General features: G+C 41.2%; 1 protein-coding gene across 6 annotated transcripts in view; it reads left to right on the top strand.

Annotated features, from left to right (window-relative positions):
* MTHFD1L (methylenetetrahydrofolate dehydrogenase (NADP+ dependent) 1 like) overlaps positions 1-22,604 on the top strand; it is a 204,545-nt gene that overhangs the window by 134,449 nt on the left and 47,492 nt on the right. For 3 of the 6 annotated variants that reach the window (XM_082405462.1, XM_082405463.1, XM_082405464.1), the window contains exons 25-26: positions 16,667-16,774; positions 18,894-19,046. In XM_082405462.1, coding sequence (XP_082261588.1) covers positions 16,667-16,774; positions 18,894-19,046 — 261 coding nt within the window. Of the gene's footprint in view, positions 1-16,666; positions 16,776-18,893; positions 19,047-22,604 lie in introns of those variants that run through there. The other 3 variants (XR_014248492.1, XR_014248493.1, XM_082405465.1) reach the window with 2 other exon arrangements.

Genomic DNA, 22,604 nt, shown 5'->3' with positions numbered 1-22,604 from the left:
TTTCTGAACTATTGCACTTTCACTGCCTGTGTGTTTAGGAGTGTTTTCTCCCCTGCTGGCAGGGGATCGAGGGGTGAAGGAGTTCGTTGATTATTGAGGAATTATGTATGTTATATTTTTTAAGGATTCAAACCAGTTGTTGGTAGGGTTTTGAGTTATCCTTTAAATGGACTCCGGGCATCAGCCAGCAAACAGAGCCTCAAATTTTAAGGAAATAAATAAAAATGCATACGTATAGGTACCTGTATGTATGTATATAGAGTATATGTGTTTGTGTGTATATGTGTATAGTTTTTTTAATTGTGGTAAAAAATATATGTAAAATGAAATTTTCCATTTTAATCATTTTTAGATATATACAGTTCCATGTATTTAGAATATATAAAAATGTATACATAAATACTATATATGTAGTTTTAATTCATAGAACTTAAAACATACATCTCTGTATGTCTTTTGTATTTCATAGTAATTGCTAAACAACAGTCTAAGGAGAAGGGATGACCTTTCTTTTTCTATTTTTAATTAATTAATTAATTTTTGTTTTGTTTTTGTTTGAATTTTTGAATTTTATTTACTTTTTTATACAGCAGGTTCTTATTAGTCATCAATTTTATACATATCAGTGTATACATGTCAATCCCAATCACCCAATTCATCACACCACCACCCCACCCCCTGCAGCTTTTCCCCCTTGGTGTCCATACATTTGTTCTCTACGTCTGTGTCTCAATTTCTGTCCTGCAAACCGGTTCATCTGTACCATTTTTCTAGGTTCCACATATATGTGTTAATATACGATATTTGTTTTTCTCTTTCTGACTTACTTCACCCTGTATGACAGTCTCTACATACATCCACGTCTCAACAAATGACCCAGTTTCGTTCATTTTTATGGCTGAGTAGTATTCCATCGTATATATGTACCACATCTTCTTTATCCATTCGTCTATCAGTGGGCATTTAGGTGGCTTCCATGACCTGGCTATTGTAAATAGTGCTGCAGTGAACATTGGGGTGCATGTGTCTTTTTGAATTATGGTTTTCTCTGGGTATATGCCCTGTAGTGGGATTGCTGGATCATATGGTAATTCTATTTTTAGTTTTTTAAGAAACCTCCATACTGTTCTCCATAGTGCCTGTATCAATTTACATTCCCACCAACAGTGCAAGAGGGTTTCCTTTTCTCCACACCCTCTCCAGCATTTGTTGTTTGTAGATTTTCTGATGATGCCCATTCTAACTGGTGTGAGGTGATACCTCATTGTAGTTTTGATTTGCATTTCTCTAATAGTTAGTGATGTTGAGCAGCTTGTCATGTGCTTCTTGGCCATCTGTATGTCTTCTTTGGAGAAATGTCTATTTAGGTCTTCTGCCCATTTTTGGATTGGGTTGTTTGTTTCTTTAATATTGAGCTGCATGAGCTGTTTATATATTTTGGAGATTAAACCTTTGTTGATTCGTTTGCAAAATTTTTCTCCCATTTTGAGGGTTGTCTTTTCGTCTTGTTTATGGTTTCCTTTGCTCTGCAAAAGCTTTGAAGTTTCATTAGGTCCCATTTGTTTATTTTTGTTTTTATTTCCATTACTCTAGGAGGTGGATCAAAAAAGATCTTGCTGTGATTTATGTCAAAGAGTGTTCTTCCTATGTTTTCCTCTAAGAGTTTTATAGTGTCCAGTCTTCCATTTAGGTCTCGAATCCATTTTGAGTTTATTTTTGTGTATGGTGTTAGGGAGTGTTCTAATTTCATTCTTTTACATGTAGCTGTCCAGTTTTCCCAGCACCACTTATTGAAGAGACTGTCTTTCCTCCATTGTATATCCTTGCCTCCTTTGTCATAGATTAGTTGACCATAGGTGCGTGGGTTTATCTCTGGGCTTTCTATCTTGTTCCGTTGATCTATGTTTCTGTTTTTGTGCCAGTACCATATTGTCTTGATTACTGTAGCTTTGTAGTATAGTCTGAAGTCAGGGAGTCTGATTCCTCCAGCTCCGTTTTTTCCCCTCAAGACTTCTTTGGCTATTCGGGGTCTTTTGTGTCTTCGTACAAATTTTAAGATTTTTTGTTCTAGTTCCGTAAAAAATGCCATTGGTAATTTGATAGGGATTGCATTGAAGCTGTAGATTGCTTTGGGAAGTATAGTCATTTTCACAGTATTGATTCTTCCAATCCAAGAACATGGTATATCTCTCCATCTGTTGGTATCATCTTTAATTTCTTTCATCAGTGTCTTATAGTTTTCTACATACAGGTCTTTTGTCTCCCTAGGTAAGTTCATTCCTAGGTATTTTATTCTTTTTGTTGCAATGGTAAATGGGAGTATTTCCTTAATTTCCCTTTCAGATTTTTCATCACTAGTGTATAGGAATGCAAGAGATTTCTGTGCATTAATTTTGTATCCTGCAACTTTACCAAATTCATTGATTAGCTCTAGTAGTTTTCTGATGGCACTTTTAGGATTCTCTATGTATCATGTCATCTGCAAACAGTGAGAGTTTTACTTTTTCTTTTCCAATTTGGATTCCTTTTTTTTCTTTTTCTTCTCTGATTGCCGTGGCTAGGACTTCCAAAACTATGTTGAATAATAGTGGTGAGAGTGGACATCCTTGTCGTGTTCCTGATCTTAGAGGAAATGCTTTCAGTTTTTCACCATTGAGAATGATGTTTGCTGTGGGTTTGTCATATATGGCCTTTATTATGTCGAGGTAGGTTCCCTCTATGCCTGCTTTCTAGAGAGTTTTTGTCATAAATGGGTGTTGAATTTTGTCAAAAGCTTTTTCTGCATCTATTGAGATGATCATATAGTTTTTATTCTTCAATTTGTTAGTATGGTGTATCACATTGATTGATTTGCCTATATTGAAGAATCCTTGCATCCCTGGGATAAATCCCACTTCATCATGGTGTATGATCCTTTGAATGTGTTGTTGGATTCTGTTTGCTAGTATTTTGTTGAGAATTTTTGCATCTGTATTCATCAGTGATATTGGTCTGTAATTTTCTTTTTTTGTAGTATCTTTGTCTGGTTTTGGTATCAGGGTGATGGTGGCCTCATAGAATGAGTTTGGGAGTGTTCCTTCCTCTGCAATTTTTTGGAAGAGTTTGAGAAGGATGGGTGTTAGCTCTTCTCTAAATATTTGATAGAATTCACCAGTGAAGCCATCTGGTCCTGGACTTTTGTTTGTTGGAAGATTTTTAATCACAGTTTCAATTTTGTTACTTGTGATTGGTCTGTTCATATTTTCTATTTCTTCCTGGTTCAGTCTTGGGAGGTTATACCTTTCTAAGAATTTGTCCATTTCTTCCAGGTTGTCCACTTTATTGGCATAGAGTTGCTTGTAGTAGTCTCTTAGGATGCTTTGTATTTCTGCGGTGTCTGTTGTAACTTCTCCTTTTTCATTTCTAATTTTATTGATTTGTGTCCTCTCCCTCTTTTTCTTGATGAGTCTGGCTAATGGTTTATGAATTTTGTTTATCTTCTCAAAGAACCAGCTTTTAGTTTTATTGACCTTTGCTATTGTTTTCTTTGTTTCTGTTTCATTTATTTCTGCTTTGATCTTTATGATTTCTTTCCTTCTGCTAACTTTGGGTTTTGTTTGTTCTTCTTTCTCTAGTTCCTTTAGGTGTAACTTTAGATTGTTTATTTGAGATTTTTCTTGTTTCTTGAGGTAGGCTTGTATTGCTATAAACTTCCCTCTTAGAACTGCTTTTGCCACATCCCATAGGTTTTGGATCGTCGTGTTTTCATTGTCATTTGTCTCTAGGTATTTTTTGATTTCCTCTTTGATTTCTTCAGTGATCTCTTGGTTATTTAGTAACGTGTTGTTTAGCCTCCATGTGTTTGTGTTTTTTACGTTTTTTTCCCTGTGATTGATTTCTAATCTCATAGCGTTGTGGTCAGAAAAGATGCTTGATATGATTTCAATTTTCTTAAATTTACTGGGGCTTGATTTGTGACCCACAATATGATCTATCCTGGAGAATGTTCCATGCGCACTTGAGAAGAAAGTGTAATCTACTGTTTTTGAATGGAATGTCCTATAATTATCAATTAAATCTATCTGGTCTGTTGTGTCATTTAAAGCTTCTGTTTCCTTATTTATTTTCATTTTGGATGATCTGTCCATTGGTGTAAGTGAGGTGTTAAAGTCCCCCACTATTGTGTTACTGTCGATTTCCTCTTTTATAGCTGTTAGCAGTTGCCTTATGTATTGAGGTGCTCCTATGTTGGGTGCATATATATTTATAATTGTTATATCTTCTTCTTGGATTGATCCCTTGATCATTATGTAGTGTCCTTCCTTGTCTCTTGTAACATTCTTTATTTTAAAGTCTATTTTATGTGATATGAGTATTGCTACTCTAGCTTTCTTTTGATTTCCATCTGCATGGAATATATTTTTCCGTCCCCTGACTTTCAGTCTGTATGTGTCCCTAGGTCTGAAATGGGTCTCTTGTAGACAGCATATATGTGGGTCTTGTTTTTGTATCCATTCAGCAAGCCTGTGTCTTTTGGTTGGAGCATTTAATCCATTCACGTTTAATGTAATTATCGATATGTATGTTCCTATGACCATTTTCTTAATTGTTTTAGGTTTGTTTTTGTAGGTCCTTTTCTTCTCTTGTGTTTCCCACTTAGAGAAGTTCCTTTAGCATTTGTTGTAAAGCTGGTTTGGTGGTGCTGAATTCTCTTAGCTTTTGCTTGTCTGTAAAGCTTTCGATTTCTCCATCAAATCTGAATGAGATCCTTGCTGGGTAGAGTAATCTTGGTTGTAGGTTCTTCCCTTTCACCATTTTAAGTATATCATGCCACTCCCTTCTGGCTTGTAGAGTTTCTGCTGAGAAATCAGCTGTTACCCTTATGGGAGTTCCCTTGTATGTTATTTGTCATTTTTCCCTTGCTGCTTTCAATAATTTTTCTTTGTCTTTAATTTTTGCCAATTTGATCACTATGTGTCTCGGAGTGTTTCTCCTTGGGTTTATCCTGTATGGGACTCTGCGCTTCCTGGACTTGGGTGGCTATTTCCTTTCCATGTTAGGGAAGTTTTCGACTGTAATCTTTCAAATATTTTCTTGGGTCCTTTCCCTCTCTCTTCTCCTTCTGGGACCCCTATAATGCGAATGTTGTTGCGCTTAATGTTGTCCCAGAGGTCTCTTAGGCTGTCTTCATTTCTTTTCATTCTTTTTTCTTTATTCTGTTCCACAGCTGTGAATGCCACCATTCTGTCTTCCAGGTCACTTATCCGTTCTTCTGCCTCAGTTATTCTGCTAGTGATTCCTTCTAGTGTATTTTTCATTTCAGTTATTGTATTGTTCATCTCTGTTTGTTTGTTCTTTAATTCTTCTAGGTCTTTGTTAAACATTTCTTGTATCTTCTCAATATTTGCCTCCATTCTTTTTCCGAGGTCCTGGATCATCTTCACTATCATTATTCTGAATTCTTTTTCTGGAAGGTTGCCTATCTCTACTTCATTTAGTTGTTTTTCTGGGGTTTTATCTTGTTCCTTCATCTGGTACATAGCCCTCTGCCTTTTCATCTTGTCTATCTTTCTGTGAATGTAGTTTTTGTTCCACAGGCTGCAGGATTGTAGTTCTTGCTTCTGCTGTCTGCCCTCTTGCTGGTGATGTGATTCTATATATATAAAATTCAGCATACTGCTAGTGTTGGACGGTGTCCTGCAGAGGCTGGGGGTGGCTGTGGCTCACCGAGAGGACAAGGACACTGGCAGCAGAAGTTCTGGGAAGTACTCCTTGGTGTGAGCCCTCCCAGAGTCTGCCGTTAGCCCCACCAGAGATGATGACCTTTCTTTTTATGCCCTTATCCCTTTACTATTGTGTCCTTCTCAAGGCCTTTGACCTCCTCTGGCTCTTTCCTGCCTGTCCTCAGACCTGCCCTTGGTCTGCCTGTTCCCACCAGTCCCTTCTTCAGCTCTCTCCTTTCCTCCTTTTGTGCAATTGAATGTTTGGCATGTTTTATAGGAAGCTGTCCCTTATATTTCCAGTCAGTTAAGTATCTCATTCAGAATCCGTGTCTCTTCCCTGTGCTCTCATGTGCTGCTTTCTTATTTATGGTTGAGCTCTGGTCATCCATGCTGAACTGCTTCTAGCCCTTCCCTCATCAGCCTCTTCTCCTCTTGCCTCCTTTTCATGATTCAGCTCCAAATTCCCACACTGCCTCAATACCACATCCTTCTGCAAACACATCTTAGATCGCTATCAAAACTAGATTGTTCTCCAACACTGGCCTCTAGGTTCTTTGTCCAGACTCCTTTGGACAGCAGTGTATCACCCACCTCCTTGGCCTACCCCTACTGCTGCCTCACCCATCTGTGTTTGACAGGTCTCTTCAGATCTGAACCTATTGTTAGATCCAGCCCAACTTTCTCAATGCATCCTATTCAGCCCTTTGTGATTCTGGCAAAGCATCCCGCAGCTTTGTCTCCTTGAAGCTAGAAATAGCACCTGATGAGAAAGAAACAGTGGTCTATATCCATTTCACTTGTACATGTCACAAGGATTCCTATAATTTCATTTAAGTGCTTCTAACAAAAAATGAAATGTCACTATGGCAAAACTTTCTAGAAATGCATTATTTCATCCAAAATTATGGGCCAAGCAAGAAAGACAGGGATGTAAAATGAACTGTCAGTGTCCCACCACGTGTTAGCTAGTCACCTTCTGCCATCACTCCGTCCATCCCTTGGTCTTTCTGACTTAAATTCAGATGACACGAGAGGACTTAGTAGGGAAAGCATCCATTTTCTCAGCCTGAAAAGCAAGCAACATTATTTCAATATTATCACAGGTGTATCAAAGACCACTTCAAAAGGAAAACGACAACCTTAGGACTGGAGGGGGAAATCACTCAAAACAGCACAGGCTTCCAATCACCCCAGGATCTGAGAGGTTAGGGATTTGTCTTAGCAATTATTTTATTTCAGAAAATGATTTATTTTTCCTTTCATGAAAGTAGTTTACTCCACTCTTGAGTGAGACTTTTAATCTTAGACCAGAAGATTTTTCCTTGACAGCACTGCTCCAGTAGATGAATGAGGGAAGTATGACTCCTGCCCAGGAATACAGAGGCCAGGCTACACCTCATGTTCAATTCATATTAGTCTTACAACACACTGAGGTTTGCGAGTAACTTCATGCCAGGAGGAACAACAGGTGTGTCATACATGCATATCATTAGGCCAAGCAAGTGCTCGGGCCACTGCCAGTCCTTCCCCCTCCTTTGGGTGAGATCATTAAAATCACCTATTCCTCTATATTGCTCTCTTTTGGCGTTGCTGTAATGTTCTGTTTAAGAGTATACAGCACAGGGAACTCTGCTCAATATTTGTAATAACCTAAATGGGAAAAGAATTTGAAAAAGAACAGATACATGGGGGCTTCCCCGGTGGCGCAGTGGTTGAGAATCCACCTGCCATTGCAGGGGCCACGGGTTCGATACCTGATCCGGGAAGATCCCACATGCCGCGGAGCAACTAAGCTCATGTGCCACAAATACTGAGCCTGTGCTCTAGAGCCCGTGAGCCACAACTACTGAGCCCGCGTGCTGCAATACTGAAGCCCGCGTGCCTAGAGCCCACAATGAGAGAAGCCACTGCAATGAGAAGCCCGCGCACTGCAACGAAGAGTAGCCCCCGCTCGCCACAACTAGAGAAAGCCCACGTGCAGCAACGAAGACCCAACACAGCCATAAATAAATAAATAAATAAAAATAAAATTAAAAAAAAAAAAGAACAGATACATGTATATGTGTAACTGAATCACTTTGCTGTACACCTGAAACTAGCACAACATTATAAATCAACTATACTCTAATATAAAATAAGAATTAAAAAACAAAAGAATATAAATAAATAAATATAAAAAATAAAATAAACATTTTATTTTTAAAAATAAATTTTTTAAAAATTGTTTAAAATTAAATTAAGAAATCAAAAAAGGGAATAGTGAGGAAAAAATCCTCAACTAGGAGTAAAAATCTAATATTGTCCCACTAGATGAAACAAAATTAAAATGAATTCATATTCAATGAGCAAATTTTAAACCCAAGGCTCTGTATATCACTCGAGATTGCTCTGTTAGACACTATGTTGATCCCTTTGCATATTTGGTCCTATGAAATATAGTCCTCAAGATGTCCAACTACAGAAAATTGGACAAAGAAAATTCCTGTGACCTGAAATAAATCAAACTGAAGGCAAAAAACAAACAAAAACGAGTATACAAGGTCACCCTTGTGATTTGAACGTGAATTCCTTACCATCATCATTTCAGATGGACAAATGCAGACTTTCTGGCGATGAGCCTTTTTTCCTTTCCCAGACCCCAGCGATCTCCGACATGTGTCCTGGTTGTCTTAGGAGAGCGAGATTCTTCTGGGATTCTTCTGGGTTGACCTGTTGCTCAGGACCAACACGCCAGCGGGACGAGCCACTCAGGGAGCTGGCTCATGGCACTCAGCACGTACACCTTGGGTAGCTCAGATGTGCTGGTTTCCAGCCAGTGACATGCTTTGTGTCAAAGACACAAGGGTCTGTTGTTCTCACTCACAACGCAGAGCTGCTCCCATGACACCAGGGGGATGTTGTAATGAAGCCCTTGCTCCTGTTGGAAGCTGGTTTCACATTACATACTTTTATTTGAGGTACAGGAAAGGCCATTTACCAAACTGCACTTGTAGATCACTGAAAATTCATGTTTCATTTTAAATACAAAATACAAATTGAAGTAATTACTGTATGTCCAGAGATTTTTATTCGACTTACAAATTTACTAATTGATTCCTCTTTTTAAATATTTCATGAGCATTGAAGTACTTCAAGCCAACATCACAGCATAGGAACACTTAACTTATGTGAATTCCAGTCTAGGCTTTGGTAAAACAAAAGAACAATGTAGTTTTCATTCAGTGTAATGGCTGAGGAAACAGCAGTGTATTTCAACACTTCAACAGTTATGTGCTTAAGAGATAGTGGAATATTGATAATAGAGTATTGTGTCATGTTTTCATGGGTCTTTTAAGAGATCTTCAGGACTGCTGACTTTAGAACCTGACATCTAAGTAAGATGAGATGCCACTATATTATAAAGCCTTCATACTTCTTTATTTTCCTCAACTCTGTCAGCTTCATTGTTTTTAATTGAAGTATACTTGATTTACAATGTTGGGTTAGTTTCTGGTGTACAGCAAAGTGATTCAGTTTTTTATATATATATATACATATATACACACACACACTCTTTTCAGAAAAGAATATATATATTCTTTTCAGACTCTTCCATTGTTATTACAAGATATTGGATATAGTTCCCTGTGCTATACAGTAGTACCTTGTTGTTTATCTATTTTATATATAGTAGTGTGTATATGTTAATCCCAAACTCCTAATTTATCCCTCCCTGCCTTTCCCTTTTGGTAACCGTAAATTTGTCTTCTTTGTCTGTGACTCTATTTCTGTTTTGTTAATGAGTTCATTTATATCATATTTTTAGATTCCACATATAAATGATATGATATTTGTCTTTTTCTGTCTGAATTACTTCACTTAGTATGATAATCTCCAGTTCCATCCTTGTTGCTGCAAATGGCATTATTGCATTCTTTTTCATGGCTGAGTGTGGTATTCCATTGTATATATGTACCACATCTTCTTTATCCATTCAACTGTTGATGGACACTTAGGTTGCTTCCATGTCTTGCCTATTGTCAGTAGTGCGGCAATGAACATTGGGTGCATGTGTAATGAGTCCAGTGGTCTTTTCAAGAAGGATATGCCATCTAACTTTGAGTAACTTAGCTTCTATGAGCCTGGATCACCACATCTACACAAGGAATGTGGTAAAGAGTGAAGACCCCTACATCCTCCAGCCTACCTTCCTGGTGTCACTCAGCCAGGATTCTGGGTGGGCATACTCTAAGCAAAAGACCATAGGCAATACGACCCCCCAGTCAGGGTTCTTTTCTAGAGCTAGAAAGAACTGCTGCCCAGTTCAGTAGCCACTGGTCATAGAAAGCTATGGACATTTAAATTAACTAAAATTAACAGCTCATTTCCTCGGTTGCACTAGTCCCATTTCAACTACTTACTAGCCACATGAGGCTGGCGGCTACTAGCCTGGAAAGCATGGTTGTAGAACATTCCCATCAGCACAGAAAACTTCCATCGGAAAGCTCTCTTCTAAAGTATTTCAGTTATTTTTATATGTTTAAGAGGTTTGGGAGGAAATTAATGAAGAATATGTTCAGAATTATATTGCTGGTGAAGATGGAGATTTAACATAGTGTTAGTTCCAAAATGATCAAAGATCCTAGTATAGACACCAGGCTTTGTGAAGTAGCTTATATGAGTATGTTGAGCATAATACAAATAGAGTAGTCCCTCTTTCCAGAAAAAGCCTTGTCTTTGCTGCCATTCACACCTTGATGTGTGCCATTCTCCTTGTGTGAAATAATCTTTCCTTTTATTGCTTATTAAAATCTTTCACATCCTTCAAGCACCATTCAAGTTCCTTTTTAGGTCTTACCAACTTATGCTGACTTCCATGCTGTCCCCTGCAATCTGTGATCTTCCAACTTGAGTAGTAACATAGAGGCGGAGGCTTTATCACACACTCCATTCTGTCACACTTTACTGTGTCATTGTCCCCACCCCATCAGACATTCTTTGTACACAAAATCTCTGAAACTCTTTGTACACCATGACATCTTGAAAGTACTTGCCACAGATGGTTGTTCATTCAGCAGATGTTTGTGGAGGGCCTACTGATTGGAAGTTACCATCCTAGACATCAGGGATGTAAGGAGGAAAGAGGTGGCAAAGAGATAAATTTGTAAATATTTAGGAAGTTGGAGCAAACCCAGGGTTGATTAATGCATACCCATTCATAATTTATTTTACCATTTTATTTGTTTTATAAAAACTACCACTTAAAATGAGCAGTACAAGTGAATGTCAAGTTCAGATCAAGATCACTGGACATGAACTTGGCTTTTTTCTTTTTCTTTAAAGATGACACTGCTCCCCAAAATCGAGCAGAGAAACAGCAGGAAGTTCCTTTCCGGCTGTCACAATATAAATAGATGGTATACAGTGAAGCTGCCTTATCAGGGCAGGTTTTAGTTTTTATATTAAACCCAAAAGTTGTGTTAACTGAGATGTTCTTTTTATTTATTCACTTGTACACACAGGTGAAAAAGAATAATTGTAGCAAGAGTCCCAAGAGAATTTTGGTCTTGGGATTTCTAGCTCCATGAGCTGAAGCACATTATTTATCCAGTGTGGGGCTGTGAGGCACACACCAGGTGGTGATGGTCCCTCTCGTAGGCTCACGGTGGACAGCTTTGTGCATGTCGAGGCCGGCGAGGGAGTGTCGTCTTCTCTGGGGCTGGCGAGGCTGAGGTTGGGGCATGGGAAGTGCAGGATACCAGGAGCTGGTCGTGGTGACTGCTGGGATGCCCCAGGCTCTGGCACGTGCAGGTAAGGAGGGGAAACAAGTCTCCTGACCGGGACTCACTCGCACCACCAGCCTCTTCCTGCTTCCCTGCTTTGCCTTCTGTTTGAGTCATCCTGTCATGTGTGGTTGCAGTTTTCCTATAGGAAATAAGACCACAACTACACAGTTCACAAAGTCAGCCTGGCACCTGCTTGAAATTTCCGCAACACTTTCAAATAAACATTAGACAGGGGGCTTCCCTGGTGGCACAGTGGTTAAGAACCCGTCTGCCAATGCAGGGGACACGGGTTTGAGCCCTGGTCCGGGAAGATCCCACATGCCGCGGAGCAACTAAGCCCGTGCGCCACAACTACTGAGCTTGTGTTCTAGAGCCCACGAACCACAACTCCTGAGCCCACGAGCCACAACTACTGAAGGCCGCACACCTAGAGCCCGTGCTCTGCAACAAGAGAAGCCACCGCAATGAGAAGCCTGCGTGCCGCAACGAAGAGTAGCCCCCGCTCGCCTCAACTAGAGAAAGCCCACGTGCAGCAACAAAGACCCAAGACAGCCAAAAATAAATATAAATAAAATAAATAAATCTATTTTAAAAAAGAAAACATTAGACAGGAAGGCAGTTTAGTTGTTGATAAAAATGTATATTTCCTTATGCCCCAAAGAATTGAAGTCTGGAAGAGAAATATTTGTCTGTCCCCCCCCACCCCCGCTTTTAGCATAGCAGCATTATTCACAATAGCAAAAGGGTGGAAACAACCCGTGTCCAACAGTGGATGAATGGATTTTTTTAAATGTGGTATGTCCATACAGTGAAATATTATTCAGCCTTTAAAAGGGAAGAAATTTGTAACATGCTACATCATGGTTGAACCTTGAGGTTCATGCTAAATAAAATAAGCCAGATGCAAAAAGATACATATTATATGATTCCACTTATATAAGGTACCCTGAGTAGGCAGATTCATAGAGACAGAAAGTAGAAAGGTGGTAGCAAGGGGCTGAGGGGAGGACAGAATGGGGAGGTAGTGTTTCATGGGTACAGTTTTAGTTCTGCAAAATGAAAAGGGTTCTGGAGATTGGCATCACAACAACAGGAATGTGCTTAACAGTACAGAACTGTACACTTCAAAATGATTAAGATGGTAAATTTTCTGTTATGTGTATTTTACCACAATTTAAAATTAAATATATGTATTCCTTGAAAAAAAATTTCGTGTTTAAAAACTAAAAGTAAGTCAGTTAAATACCCACTCACACTCATTCCTTCATTGTCATCCATTTACTATTACCTTGTTCACGTGTGAGTTTTTTTCAATTATTATCTTATAGAAAAGTCACGCTCACTTTTCCTTTTCAGATCAATCTAGAGTTCAGTAAATAGTGCATTCTGTTCATTCAGTGTGTCATGAGTAGTACTAATCTGTTTTGTTGTTGTTTTGTTTCACTTCCAGGGAAAACATAAATCTTTAGTTAGCCCTATTGCCCTCACACCATCATAATAATATTACTTAAGGTTTGTGCAGTGTGATATTTGTAACACACTGCGTGGCTTCAGTGCTTGCAGTAAAATGAGTACAGCAGCATATTCACATCTCCCGCTAGGAATGAGGTTGCATGATTCAGCCAGATCTGAGGGGCTGTGTTCTTCCTTTGCCCTCCTGTCCCACAGCAGCCCACAAACCCCCCACCTGAGCTGCTCTGGAGGGCTGGAGGAGCCAAGGTGAGCCAGGTTGCTTGGGACCTATCACACTGCTTGGGTGACACCATATTCTGTGAGCTGCCTTCCCCTGAAAAAGCGTAACTGTCACATCACATGGAATCCTTGCTTTGTCAACAGGAAGGTCAGAAAATATTTATTCATTTATTCAACTGTATATTGAGAGCCTACTCTGTAGTCCAGGGGCTGTACTGTATCCCACCTCTACGTGAACAAGAGGTGGTCCTTGACCTCAAAGAGTTTATGGACTATTCTCAATTCTTCAGCTAATGAACATGGAATCTTTTACATTAGAAGTTACACTCGAGGTTTTCTCTAGCCCAGACTCAACTTTGCACTCATGCGGTCATTCTCCTGCAACAACCCTGGAGCCATACTCGGTTTACCCTGAACTCTGCCAGAGTAAAACAGCTCTGGTTATTATAGCTTTTCCTTAAACATTTCCTTCTGATTTCTGTCCTTGCTTCACCTTCTGCCTTCCTGGAAAATAACGATCATTTCTTTCTAGAGTTGTCCCTTCTAGAGGTGGAGATTCTTCTTTTTTTTTTTTTTAAAGAATCAACTTTATTTATTTATTTTTGGTTGCATTGGGTCTTCGTTGCTGCGCGCGGGCTTTCTCTAGTTGCGGCGAGCGGGAGCTACTCTTCGTTGCGGTGCACAGGCTTCTTATTGAGGTGGCTTCTCTTGTTGCGGAGCACGGGCTCTAGGTGTGGGCTTCAGTAGTTGCGGGCTCAGTAGTTTCGGCTCCCGGGCTCTGGAGCACAGGCTCAGTAGTTGTAGTGCACAGGCTTACTTGCTCCGTGACATGTGGGATCTTCCCGGACCAGGGATTGAACCGGTGTCCCCTGCATTGGCAGGCGGATTCTTAACCAGTGCGCCACCAGGGAAGTCCTGAAGTGGAGATTCTTCTCTGATTTCTCTTATGACATGTTTTACAAAAGGCCCCTTGCCACCCGGTAGATTTCAGCATCAGAGTTTGATCCTGGCACTGTTACCATCCGAGGTCCATCAGTGCATCCCAACAGGGCGTGGGCTTTGCTAGCAGCCACTCATTGCCAGGCCCTGCTGAACCTCTGGTGCCATGTAACACCCAGGTCAGAGCATTACAGGGCTATCGGATGGCAAAGAAGAGAACGCCCGTGTGCTTAAGGAAGGTCAGTACAGGCTTCCTGGAGATGCTGGCCTTTGAGATAGATCTTAGAGCACTCAGGGAGTTTTAGCAGAGGTGATCTTGAGTTTTTCTTACTTAGGGACATTTTAAGAAGGTTAGACTTGCAGTAGAGGTGAGGGTGTGTTAGAAGTGAAGAAACCAGTTAGGAAGCTTTCATGGTAGGCGAGACCTTTAACATCTCAGCCAAGAGCACTTGGAAGGGTCATCTTCCCCACATCCTCACCCACACTTGATATTCTCATACTTTCAGTTTTGCTGATCTCACGGTTGTGAATTGGTTTTTCATCATTTTAATTTGCCTTTCCTTGATCACCAATGAGATTGGGCATTTTTTCATATTGTTATTAGTCACTCTTTTGCCTAGTATTTGTCTTTTTCTGAATTTGTGGGAGTTTTATGCATTCTAGTAACTAATCTTTTAAATATTTGCAAGCATCTTCTCCCAGACTTCCTTATGCTTTACCCTTATTTCTGATGTCTTTTTTTTTTTTTTTTTTAATACAAGAAACTTTAAATTTTGATGTCAGGTCTATAAATCATTTCCTTTAAGGCGGAGTTTGTTGTTACCTTGTTTAAGAAATCCTTCCGTACCTCAGGATAATAAAGAGAGTTCCCCGATTTTTTTCCCCAATATGTAGAGTTTTGATTTTGAAGATTTTGCCTTTGTTCCATATTGGACTTATTTAGGGGCCTGGTGTGAGGCAGGAATTTAATTTTATTTCTCCAGCCAAAAGTCAGTTGAATAGTCAGTCCTTTCCCTGTTTTGTGCCATGTCTACTATATACTATCCCACACCTGCTGAGGTGTCCTTCTACGTTCTTTGTTATCTTCCCTTGATTAATCATCTCGTCCTGTGCCGATACCACATGGAATTAATCAGCATAGTTTTGTAGTATGATTGATAACTGGTATGGCAGGCCCCTTATCTTTGTTCTTTTGGTTTTATTTATTTTTGAAGTTATCTTACCTATTTATGCCGTTACTCTTCATTATGAATTTTAAAATCGGTTGGCCAAGTAACCTAAGTGCTCTTGGGATTTTTTTTGGAATTGGATTGAACTAATAGATTAAGTTTGAGAGACCGACCTCTATTCAGTATTGCGTCTCCTCATCCATGAACAAAGTATTTCTCTCCATTGATTCAGATCCTCTTTTATGTCCTTCAGCGAAAGATCATAATGACTTGCACCTTCATTTCCTTTTTATTTGTTGAAACATCCAATATTTCAGTTCCAGACCACAGAGCGACTCTACAGTAATAAAAACTGTAGTAATAAAACACATTTTAAAGCAATTTGGGGTACTATCAGATTGGCAGAGCAGAGCTAGCTTTTATTTTCTCCTGTTAGGTAACTCTCCTCCTGTATATATCAGCAGTAATTCATGCAAATGTACCATTTGCCACTGCCCAGCAAAGTCCTTGAGGTGGGCCATGAGAGGCTTCTGCCCCTTGGTTGATGTCTGTTCCATCAGCACTTGGTCCAGCAGCCCTTCACTGAACAGTAAATCCACCAACCGTCTTCATTATGCCTACGTGTTTTCTACCCACAGTGAAATTAGGAACAATTCTGTCAAATGCTTTGCTTGAATTAAGAATCACTTTATCCATGACACATTCCTTTCCTAATGAACCATCCTTGTTTCTGAAGGCCACTTTTAGTATTTTACTAGCAACCTATATCCAAGTGTTGCATCCAACATTGTGGAAGGTTTTTCCATCTCCTCCCCACACACTTATTTGCCCATATCTAGTCTTCTCAGATTTTTCCCATTCTCCTTGTTGTCTCATAATTTGCTAAAGTGACACTAGGTTCAACCTCTGGTTTTCCAGTCAAGTGTTTGATCACATTAGCATTTATATTAAAATCTCAACCCATTCCTGCTCACCAAAAAAAAAAAAAAAATTTGTTCTTTAGAACTGCTACATTTCTGTCATATAACCCAAGTTGAGACCCACTTAAACACCAGCACTATTTAGTTAGGAGACTTTTGTTCTGACTTAAAAGATCACTAAAAAGCATAGTATAAACTACATTTTTTAAAAGGATGCAGTGGATAAGAATGATTTAACTAGATAAGCAGCCTCTGAACTGGCTGAACATCTAAGGCTTCTTACTTGCTAGTTGATCTCTGATCTGAAAATTTCAGTACATTAAGGATGATAGAAGAGAAAAGTGCTTCAAATACTACAGTTGATGAGGAGGGAATCTGGTAGTGAATTTTAAGCAATTACAGAAAATCTCACTAAGCTCTCCCTTAATTCTTTAACCAGATTGAAGTTAACGATTTTGTGGTCATTTGTGTTTTTCCAGCTTCCAATTGTGGAAAAGATAAGAACCATCGCCCAGGCTGTCTATGGAGCTGAAGATATTGAACTCTCTCCGGAGGCACAATCCAAAATAGATCGTTACACGGAACAGGTAAAAGTTGTGCATCAAGGGGGGAAAATCCAGCTTAGGCTTTTGAAATTATTCGCCTTGACTTGAGAGCTGGTGTATGTCCCAGCAGCTGAACTTGGCTTAATCTACTCTGTGGTCTACAAAAATTGAATTAATGTCCTTGGGTAGGACGTTAACTGTAATTATGGTGAGAGTACATACATCATTGACTTTTATGGTTATAAATTTGTCTAATATAGGTGGTGTCCATGTTTATCTGCGTGTGTGATCTTTAGCCCCTGCTAGTCAGCCAGAAACATTGAAACTGTTCTTGGATGTGCAGCAGTGGAGTCAAGAGTTAAATAATCTGTAGTGCTTCCTCTTACTGTCTTAAAAATGGTAGCATGGTGCCAGGTTAGTCAAAGAGGACTGCAGCACATGAAGTTGGCGGTGCTTGGTATTCTTTCTTATACAAGTGCTTCATTGGCTTGGTACTGAGATTGTCCACAATGGCTGAAGGCTCCATCACCTTCTGCCGTGCACATGGCCAAGATTCAGCAGCGAGAGTCTAGTCCTGTAATGGTTTTGTCGAATAGGCTCCACTGCAGTGTGTTCGGCCACCTTAACCAAAGGGGCCATGTGCCTCAAACACCCCCTCCAGTTTGCTGTGATCAGATAGAAGTCAGAGCTCTTCAAGAGCTTGCTGGCAAAAGAGCTTCATGATGAGTATCGCTGATCTATTTTTTTTAATCCCCCAACTCCTAAATTCTGTTTTTAAAGCATATTTAATATTTTGTCCTATGCTACCAGCACTAGCCAGAGTATTCTCCCAGGTTTGGTAAGATAGTCAGCAATTCATTTCTTCTTAGGATTTTCCAAGAGCTTAGAATGCTCTTGGCTTGTGCTTTTTAATAAATGATTCTCAAACATTGCTGTACACACTGGCATTGTTCTGCAGTGAAATTTTCATTCATCTGCAATGAAATGAGTAAAATAAGGTCATTGTCATGAGGTGTTTTTTTTTAATAAGTTTTTAATAATGCTATTTAAGGACTGTCATTGATTCTAATATTAGGTCCTTCCTGATGTTTTTCAGGCTTAAAATCTTCTTTCTTTTATGAAGTAATATGGTGATGGTATATAGCATATTGGGTTTTTTAAAAATATATTCTTACTGGCAAGCTTTTAAATTGGCAAACCTATATCAGTACATAAAAATTATTTCAATATTTGATTGATCTCTGAAACCCAAAATTCTGGGCACCATTTCTGTAGAGCAATTGTGATCGCCACCAGCAGATTTCTGATCCGTATCTGAGAGTAAAGGGAACACCCCACCCCCAACCCCAGTTGATAGTACTCTGAAATCTTCCAAATAGTTCTACGTTGAATCATAAGAAATTCTGTGTGGGTTACCTCTGAAGATTGCATTCCTTTTATCCCTGTCTGTCCACCGAGGGAATGTTCCTTAAAAGTTACGCGTCAAGTATGTGGTTGCAGTTAATTAGCCAAGTCTCTAAGGAGCCACTGTGTGCCCTTAATCGGGACCAGGCAGCGAGGACACTGTCCTTTTTGTGAGACCCCACATGTGACTTCCTCCCCTTTCACCTTTGGAACTCTGGGTCAGGCATCGCCTTTGGTCCTTAAAAATAAGAGGCTTAAATAGTGACCTCATCTTAGTTCATATAATGTAATCGCAGATCAAATAGCCATGATTCATAAAACAACACAAAGAGGCTCTTTGCTTCCTGACAGCCTCTAAGAATGAACGAACAACGGGACTAAAAGCCTTCTTACAAAGCCTTTCTCCAGATTACCTTTCTGAGTGCCGGATATTAATATCCTTAGAAAGTGGTTTCTACAGCTGCTGCTGCTGCCGCCCCTTTGCCTGCAAATAACCACCTTTTCTTCAGAGACACACATAATGCTGCCTTTCTGTAGCAAGAATTATCCAAAATAAGTAGTAGACACCCTCAACTTGCCAGGTGATGATCTCGTGCAGATGAGTTTTTGTCCCATCTTCTTGTTCAGTGAACAAGCAGTAACAAGCACTATTGTGTGTGTGGATCTGAGTCGTGGGGATTCTGTGGCGTGCGGGTCACACAAGTACAGGAGATGAACGTTTATGCTCAAGGAACACCTTTCCTTTCCTTTCTTACAGGGTTTTGGAAATTTGCCCATCTGCATGGCTAAGACCCACCTTTCCCTGTCTCACCAACCTGACAAGAAAGGCGTACCGAAGGATTTCATTCTACCCATTAGTGACGTACGGGCCAGCATAGGCGCTGGGTTCATTTACCCATTGGTTGGAACGGTGAGTGTGTAACATTCTCCAGAAACCTTCCCCAGTCTGTGTTGTCATGATGCCTAAAATCCTTATGCTCTGGGAACGCCTTACAGATCGGGTATTGGGAAGTAATTAATAGTATTTGCTCTTTTCCTAAATAACCCTCTTCCACCATGAAAAATGCACCTGCCATCAGGGTTTGGATTTTTCTTTTCTTTAGATCACATGTTCAGGATCCCTTGAGTCATAAAATCAATTCCCCCCTCATAGAACATGGAAGAGAATAATTTGGGAGGAGCCAGTCTGCTGTTGAAATGGTGGGGTGTCTTAGTGTAGGGCTTCTGGATCTTCACATCACTGCGCTCAGAATGATAAGACTTCACTGCGGTGGGATACATGGAGGCCACCACCATGTCCAAGAGACAGGACCAGCCCCCCACCCCAGGGCTGGGGAGATCAGTCTTTCACCCTTCACCTCTTTGTCAGCACATTAAGGGGGGAGGGAGCTCTGCCTTAGAAAATGAGCAAATCACATGAGTTCTCGTTTTTGACCTTGTTGTGAAGGGACATTGTTGCTATGGGATGGTTATTGTTATTTCAGAGCTTCTCCTTGGACGGAGGGGAGATAGCACGGAAGTGAAAGCTTGTCAAAGCGCTTAAAATCCACGATGATAGGCTTAATACATAAAATGCTTCATTATAGCCACACAGAGATGTGGTGGTTTCCCTTGGTCTGTCTTCTTATCATGGGACACTCCTGGATTAGACTCAGCACAAAAAGTCTTGATCATCTCTGTTGCTGTCATTGTTGTTACAAGCTGATCCAAGTCCAAACAGGAAACATAACAGTTTTTAAAATAAGCCATGTGGCTCTGTTGTTTAAGCAGTGGATGGGTAGAAAGTGCATAATGAGTACAGAGTTGCTTGCCTTCATGTTTACACGTTTCGTCTGATACCGGGCAAAGTGTTTTCAATAAGCGTTTTTTGAATTCTTAATGCCTGTGACGCACAGAGGTACTAAGACGAGCGCTGGGTTGAACAGCACAGAGGCATCTAGTAAGTGTGGTGTTGGTGTTGGCATTTGAAATGCTCTCAGGGCACAGGGGAGGCAGTAGGTATTTCTCACCAGGTTGGGGGCAGAGGGTGTGTGGAAGAAAAAGAGAATCAACCTCTGAACTCGGGAAACAGTGACTCTTGACTCAAAGGCACAGAAGTACATGGTGCCCTTCGCAGCGTGGTCCAGTGTGGCTGGAGTTGGACAGGGGTTGAGAGGCTGAGAAATGGGATTAGGGTAGCAACACCAGGCCAAACTGTTAAGGACCTCAGCTGGCCGCTTAAAGACCTTGGGTTTTATCCCATGCACACTGGGAAGTTACAGTAAGGTGGGTTTTGTGCCTGGTTTTTATTCTTTCTCTTTGTTCTTTTTTTTTTTTTGGCCACGCCACGTGGCTTGCGGGATCCTAGTTCCCCCACCAGGGATCGAACCTGCGCCCTCAGAAGTGAAAACACAGAGTCCTCACCACTGGAAAAGAAAAATGTCTGATTTATAGTTTAGAAAAATAGCTCTGGTAGCAATGTGGAGAATGTTTTAGAGGAAAGAGAACCAGACCCAGGGAGACATCGGCTGAGGCCAGAGGTAATCAGGGTTGGCGTGGCAGCCGTAGAAGTAAATATGGAGAGTAGAGACGAATTCGAGGTGTATTTTGAAGGTAGCCACCTGCACGTGGGGCTCGGGGGAAGGGACACTTCTAGCCTGAGTGTAGACGGTGATGGTGTCCGTCGTGGAAGGAGTACAGTCAAGAAGACAGATGGGCAGGGCCAGAAATGCGTCTGGCCAGGACGTAGACAGCTGAAAGGGCTCATAGGATCTATAAAATGGTCTGTGAGTCCATGAGAAATACAGACACAACACTCAGAAGAAAGGAACAGGCAGGAAGAAGGCCCTGAGAGCTTTAAGAATATACATGAGGGTGGACACGGGGGAGAAGCAAGGATATGCATGAGAGAAATAAGCGGTAAAGGATGGTACTAGGAAAACAGCCATGTTTCTGGAGCCAGCGGGGTAACAGGAGCCCTCGAGGGTGTGGGCAGAACCATCGTATGTGGCACGGGGAGACCAGAGAGTAACCACAGGAGCTGGCGGTGGAGTTTCCCATTGAGGGAGGCTTAGCAACGGTGCTGGAAGAGAGAGAAGGGTTCAAATAAAACAGGTTCTGAATGGTAATTTTAGAAAAGGTGCAACTGAAGGTAAAAAAAATTCAGATCAGTGGTCCAGGGGGCAGAGGGGGGAGGGGACAGATTGCAGAGGGGCACCAGCGACCTTTTGTGGGTGATGGAAATACTCTGTATCAGCGGTCCCCAACCTTTTTGGCACCAGGGACCAGTTTCATGGAAGACGGTTTTTCCACGGATGGGGGAGGGGGATGGCTCAGGCGGTAATGCGAGTGACGGGGAGCGATGGGGAGTGATGGGAAACGATGGGGAGCGGCAGGTAAAACTTCGCTCGCCCGCCTGCCGCTCACCTCCTGCTGTGCGGCCCGATTCCTAACAGGCCGCGGACTGATACCGTTCCATGGCCTGGGGGGTTGGGGACCCCTGCTCTATATTTTAATTGTGGTGATGGATCCATGACTGTATACATGTGTCAAAGCTCATAGACCTACACGTTTTGTTTTGTTTGTTTGTTTTTAATTTATTTATTTATGGCTGTGTTGGGTCTTCGTTTCTGTGCGAGGGCTTTCTCTAGTTGTGGCAAGCGGGGGCCACTCTTCATCGCGGTGCACGGGCCTCTCACTACCGCGGCCTCTCTTGTTGCGGAGCACAGGCTCCAGACGCGCAGGCTCAGTAGTTGTGGCTCACGGACCTAGTTGCTCCGCGGCATGTGGGATCTTCCCAGACCAGGGCTCGAACCCGTGTCCCCTGCATTGGCAGGCAGATTCTCAACCACTGCGCCACCAGGGAAGCCCGACCTACACGTTTTTAAAGGGTAAAATTTATTGAGTATAATTTAATCCTACCTCAGTTAACAAAAACACGAGGAGAGCTTGCTTTATATTCCTTAGAAGGGCCTCCCTGATGGCAGCCCCTCAGGGCCAAAGATCTGGTCTTCAGTCCATGAAGGCCTTTGCTTAGCAGAGCACAGCCGGCTAGTACCCGCCCAGAGGGACCAGGGACAAGCGGCCACGAGGGTCCCAAAGAGCATGGAACAGTGGACACAACTGAGGAGGGAATTAGCCGAGTTCCTAATCTGCCCTGTCTTGTCCTGCACAGATTTGAAATCCCACAGCAGTTCTCCCAACACATTCATTCATTCATTCATTCATTCAGGGAACGTGCACATGGCCCTGTGCTCCATGCCGTGGGGAGCCCCCAGTAAAGCAGCTTTCTCCACTTTAGGCAGCTAGTAAAGGTCGATAGAAGGGAATTAACAAAGACAATCGTTTGGTGTAAAAATTGTGAGTCAGTAAATGATACCTTCTGAGTATCTGAGCATTTAAGAGTCATTAAATACCAATCATAATTTTAAATCTGTGGGGTCACTAAGCAAATAGATGCTGTGAGTCTCCTCCCACCTCAACTGATACC

This window comes from Balaenoptera borealis (genome assembly GCF_965194805.1).
Source record: "Balaenoptera borealis genome assembly, chromosome: 9".
Lineage (NCBI taxonomy): Eukaryota > Metazoa > Chordata > Mammalia > Artiodactyla > Balaenopteridae > Balaenoptera > Balaenoptera borealis.
This window is presented reverse-complemented; position numbering and strand designations above follow the sequence as displayed.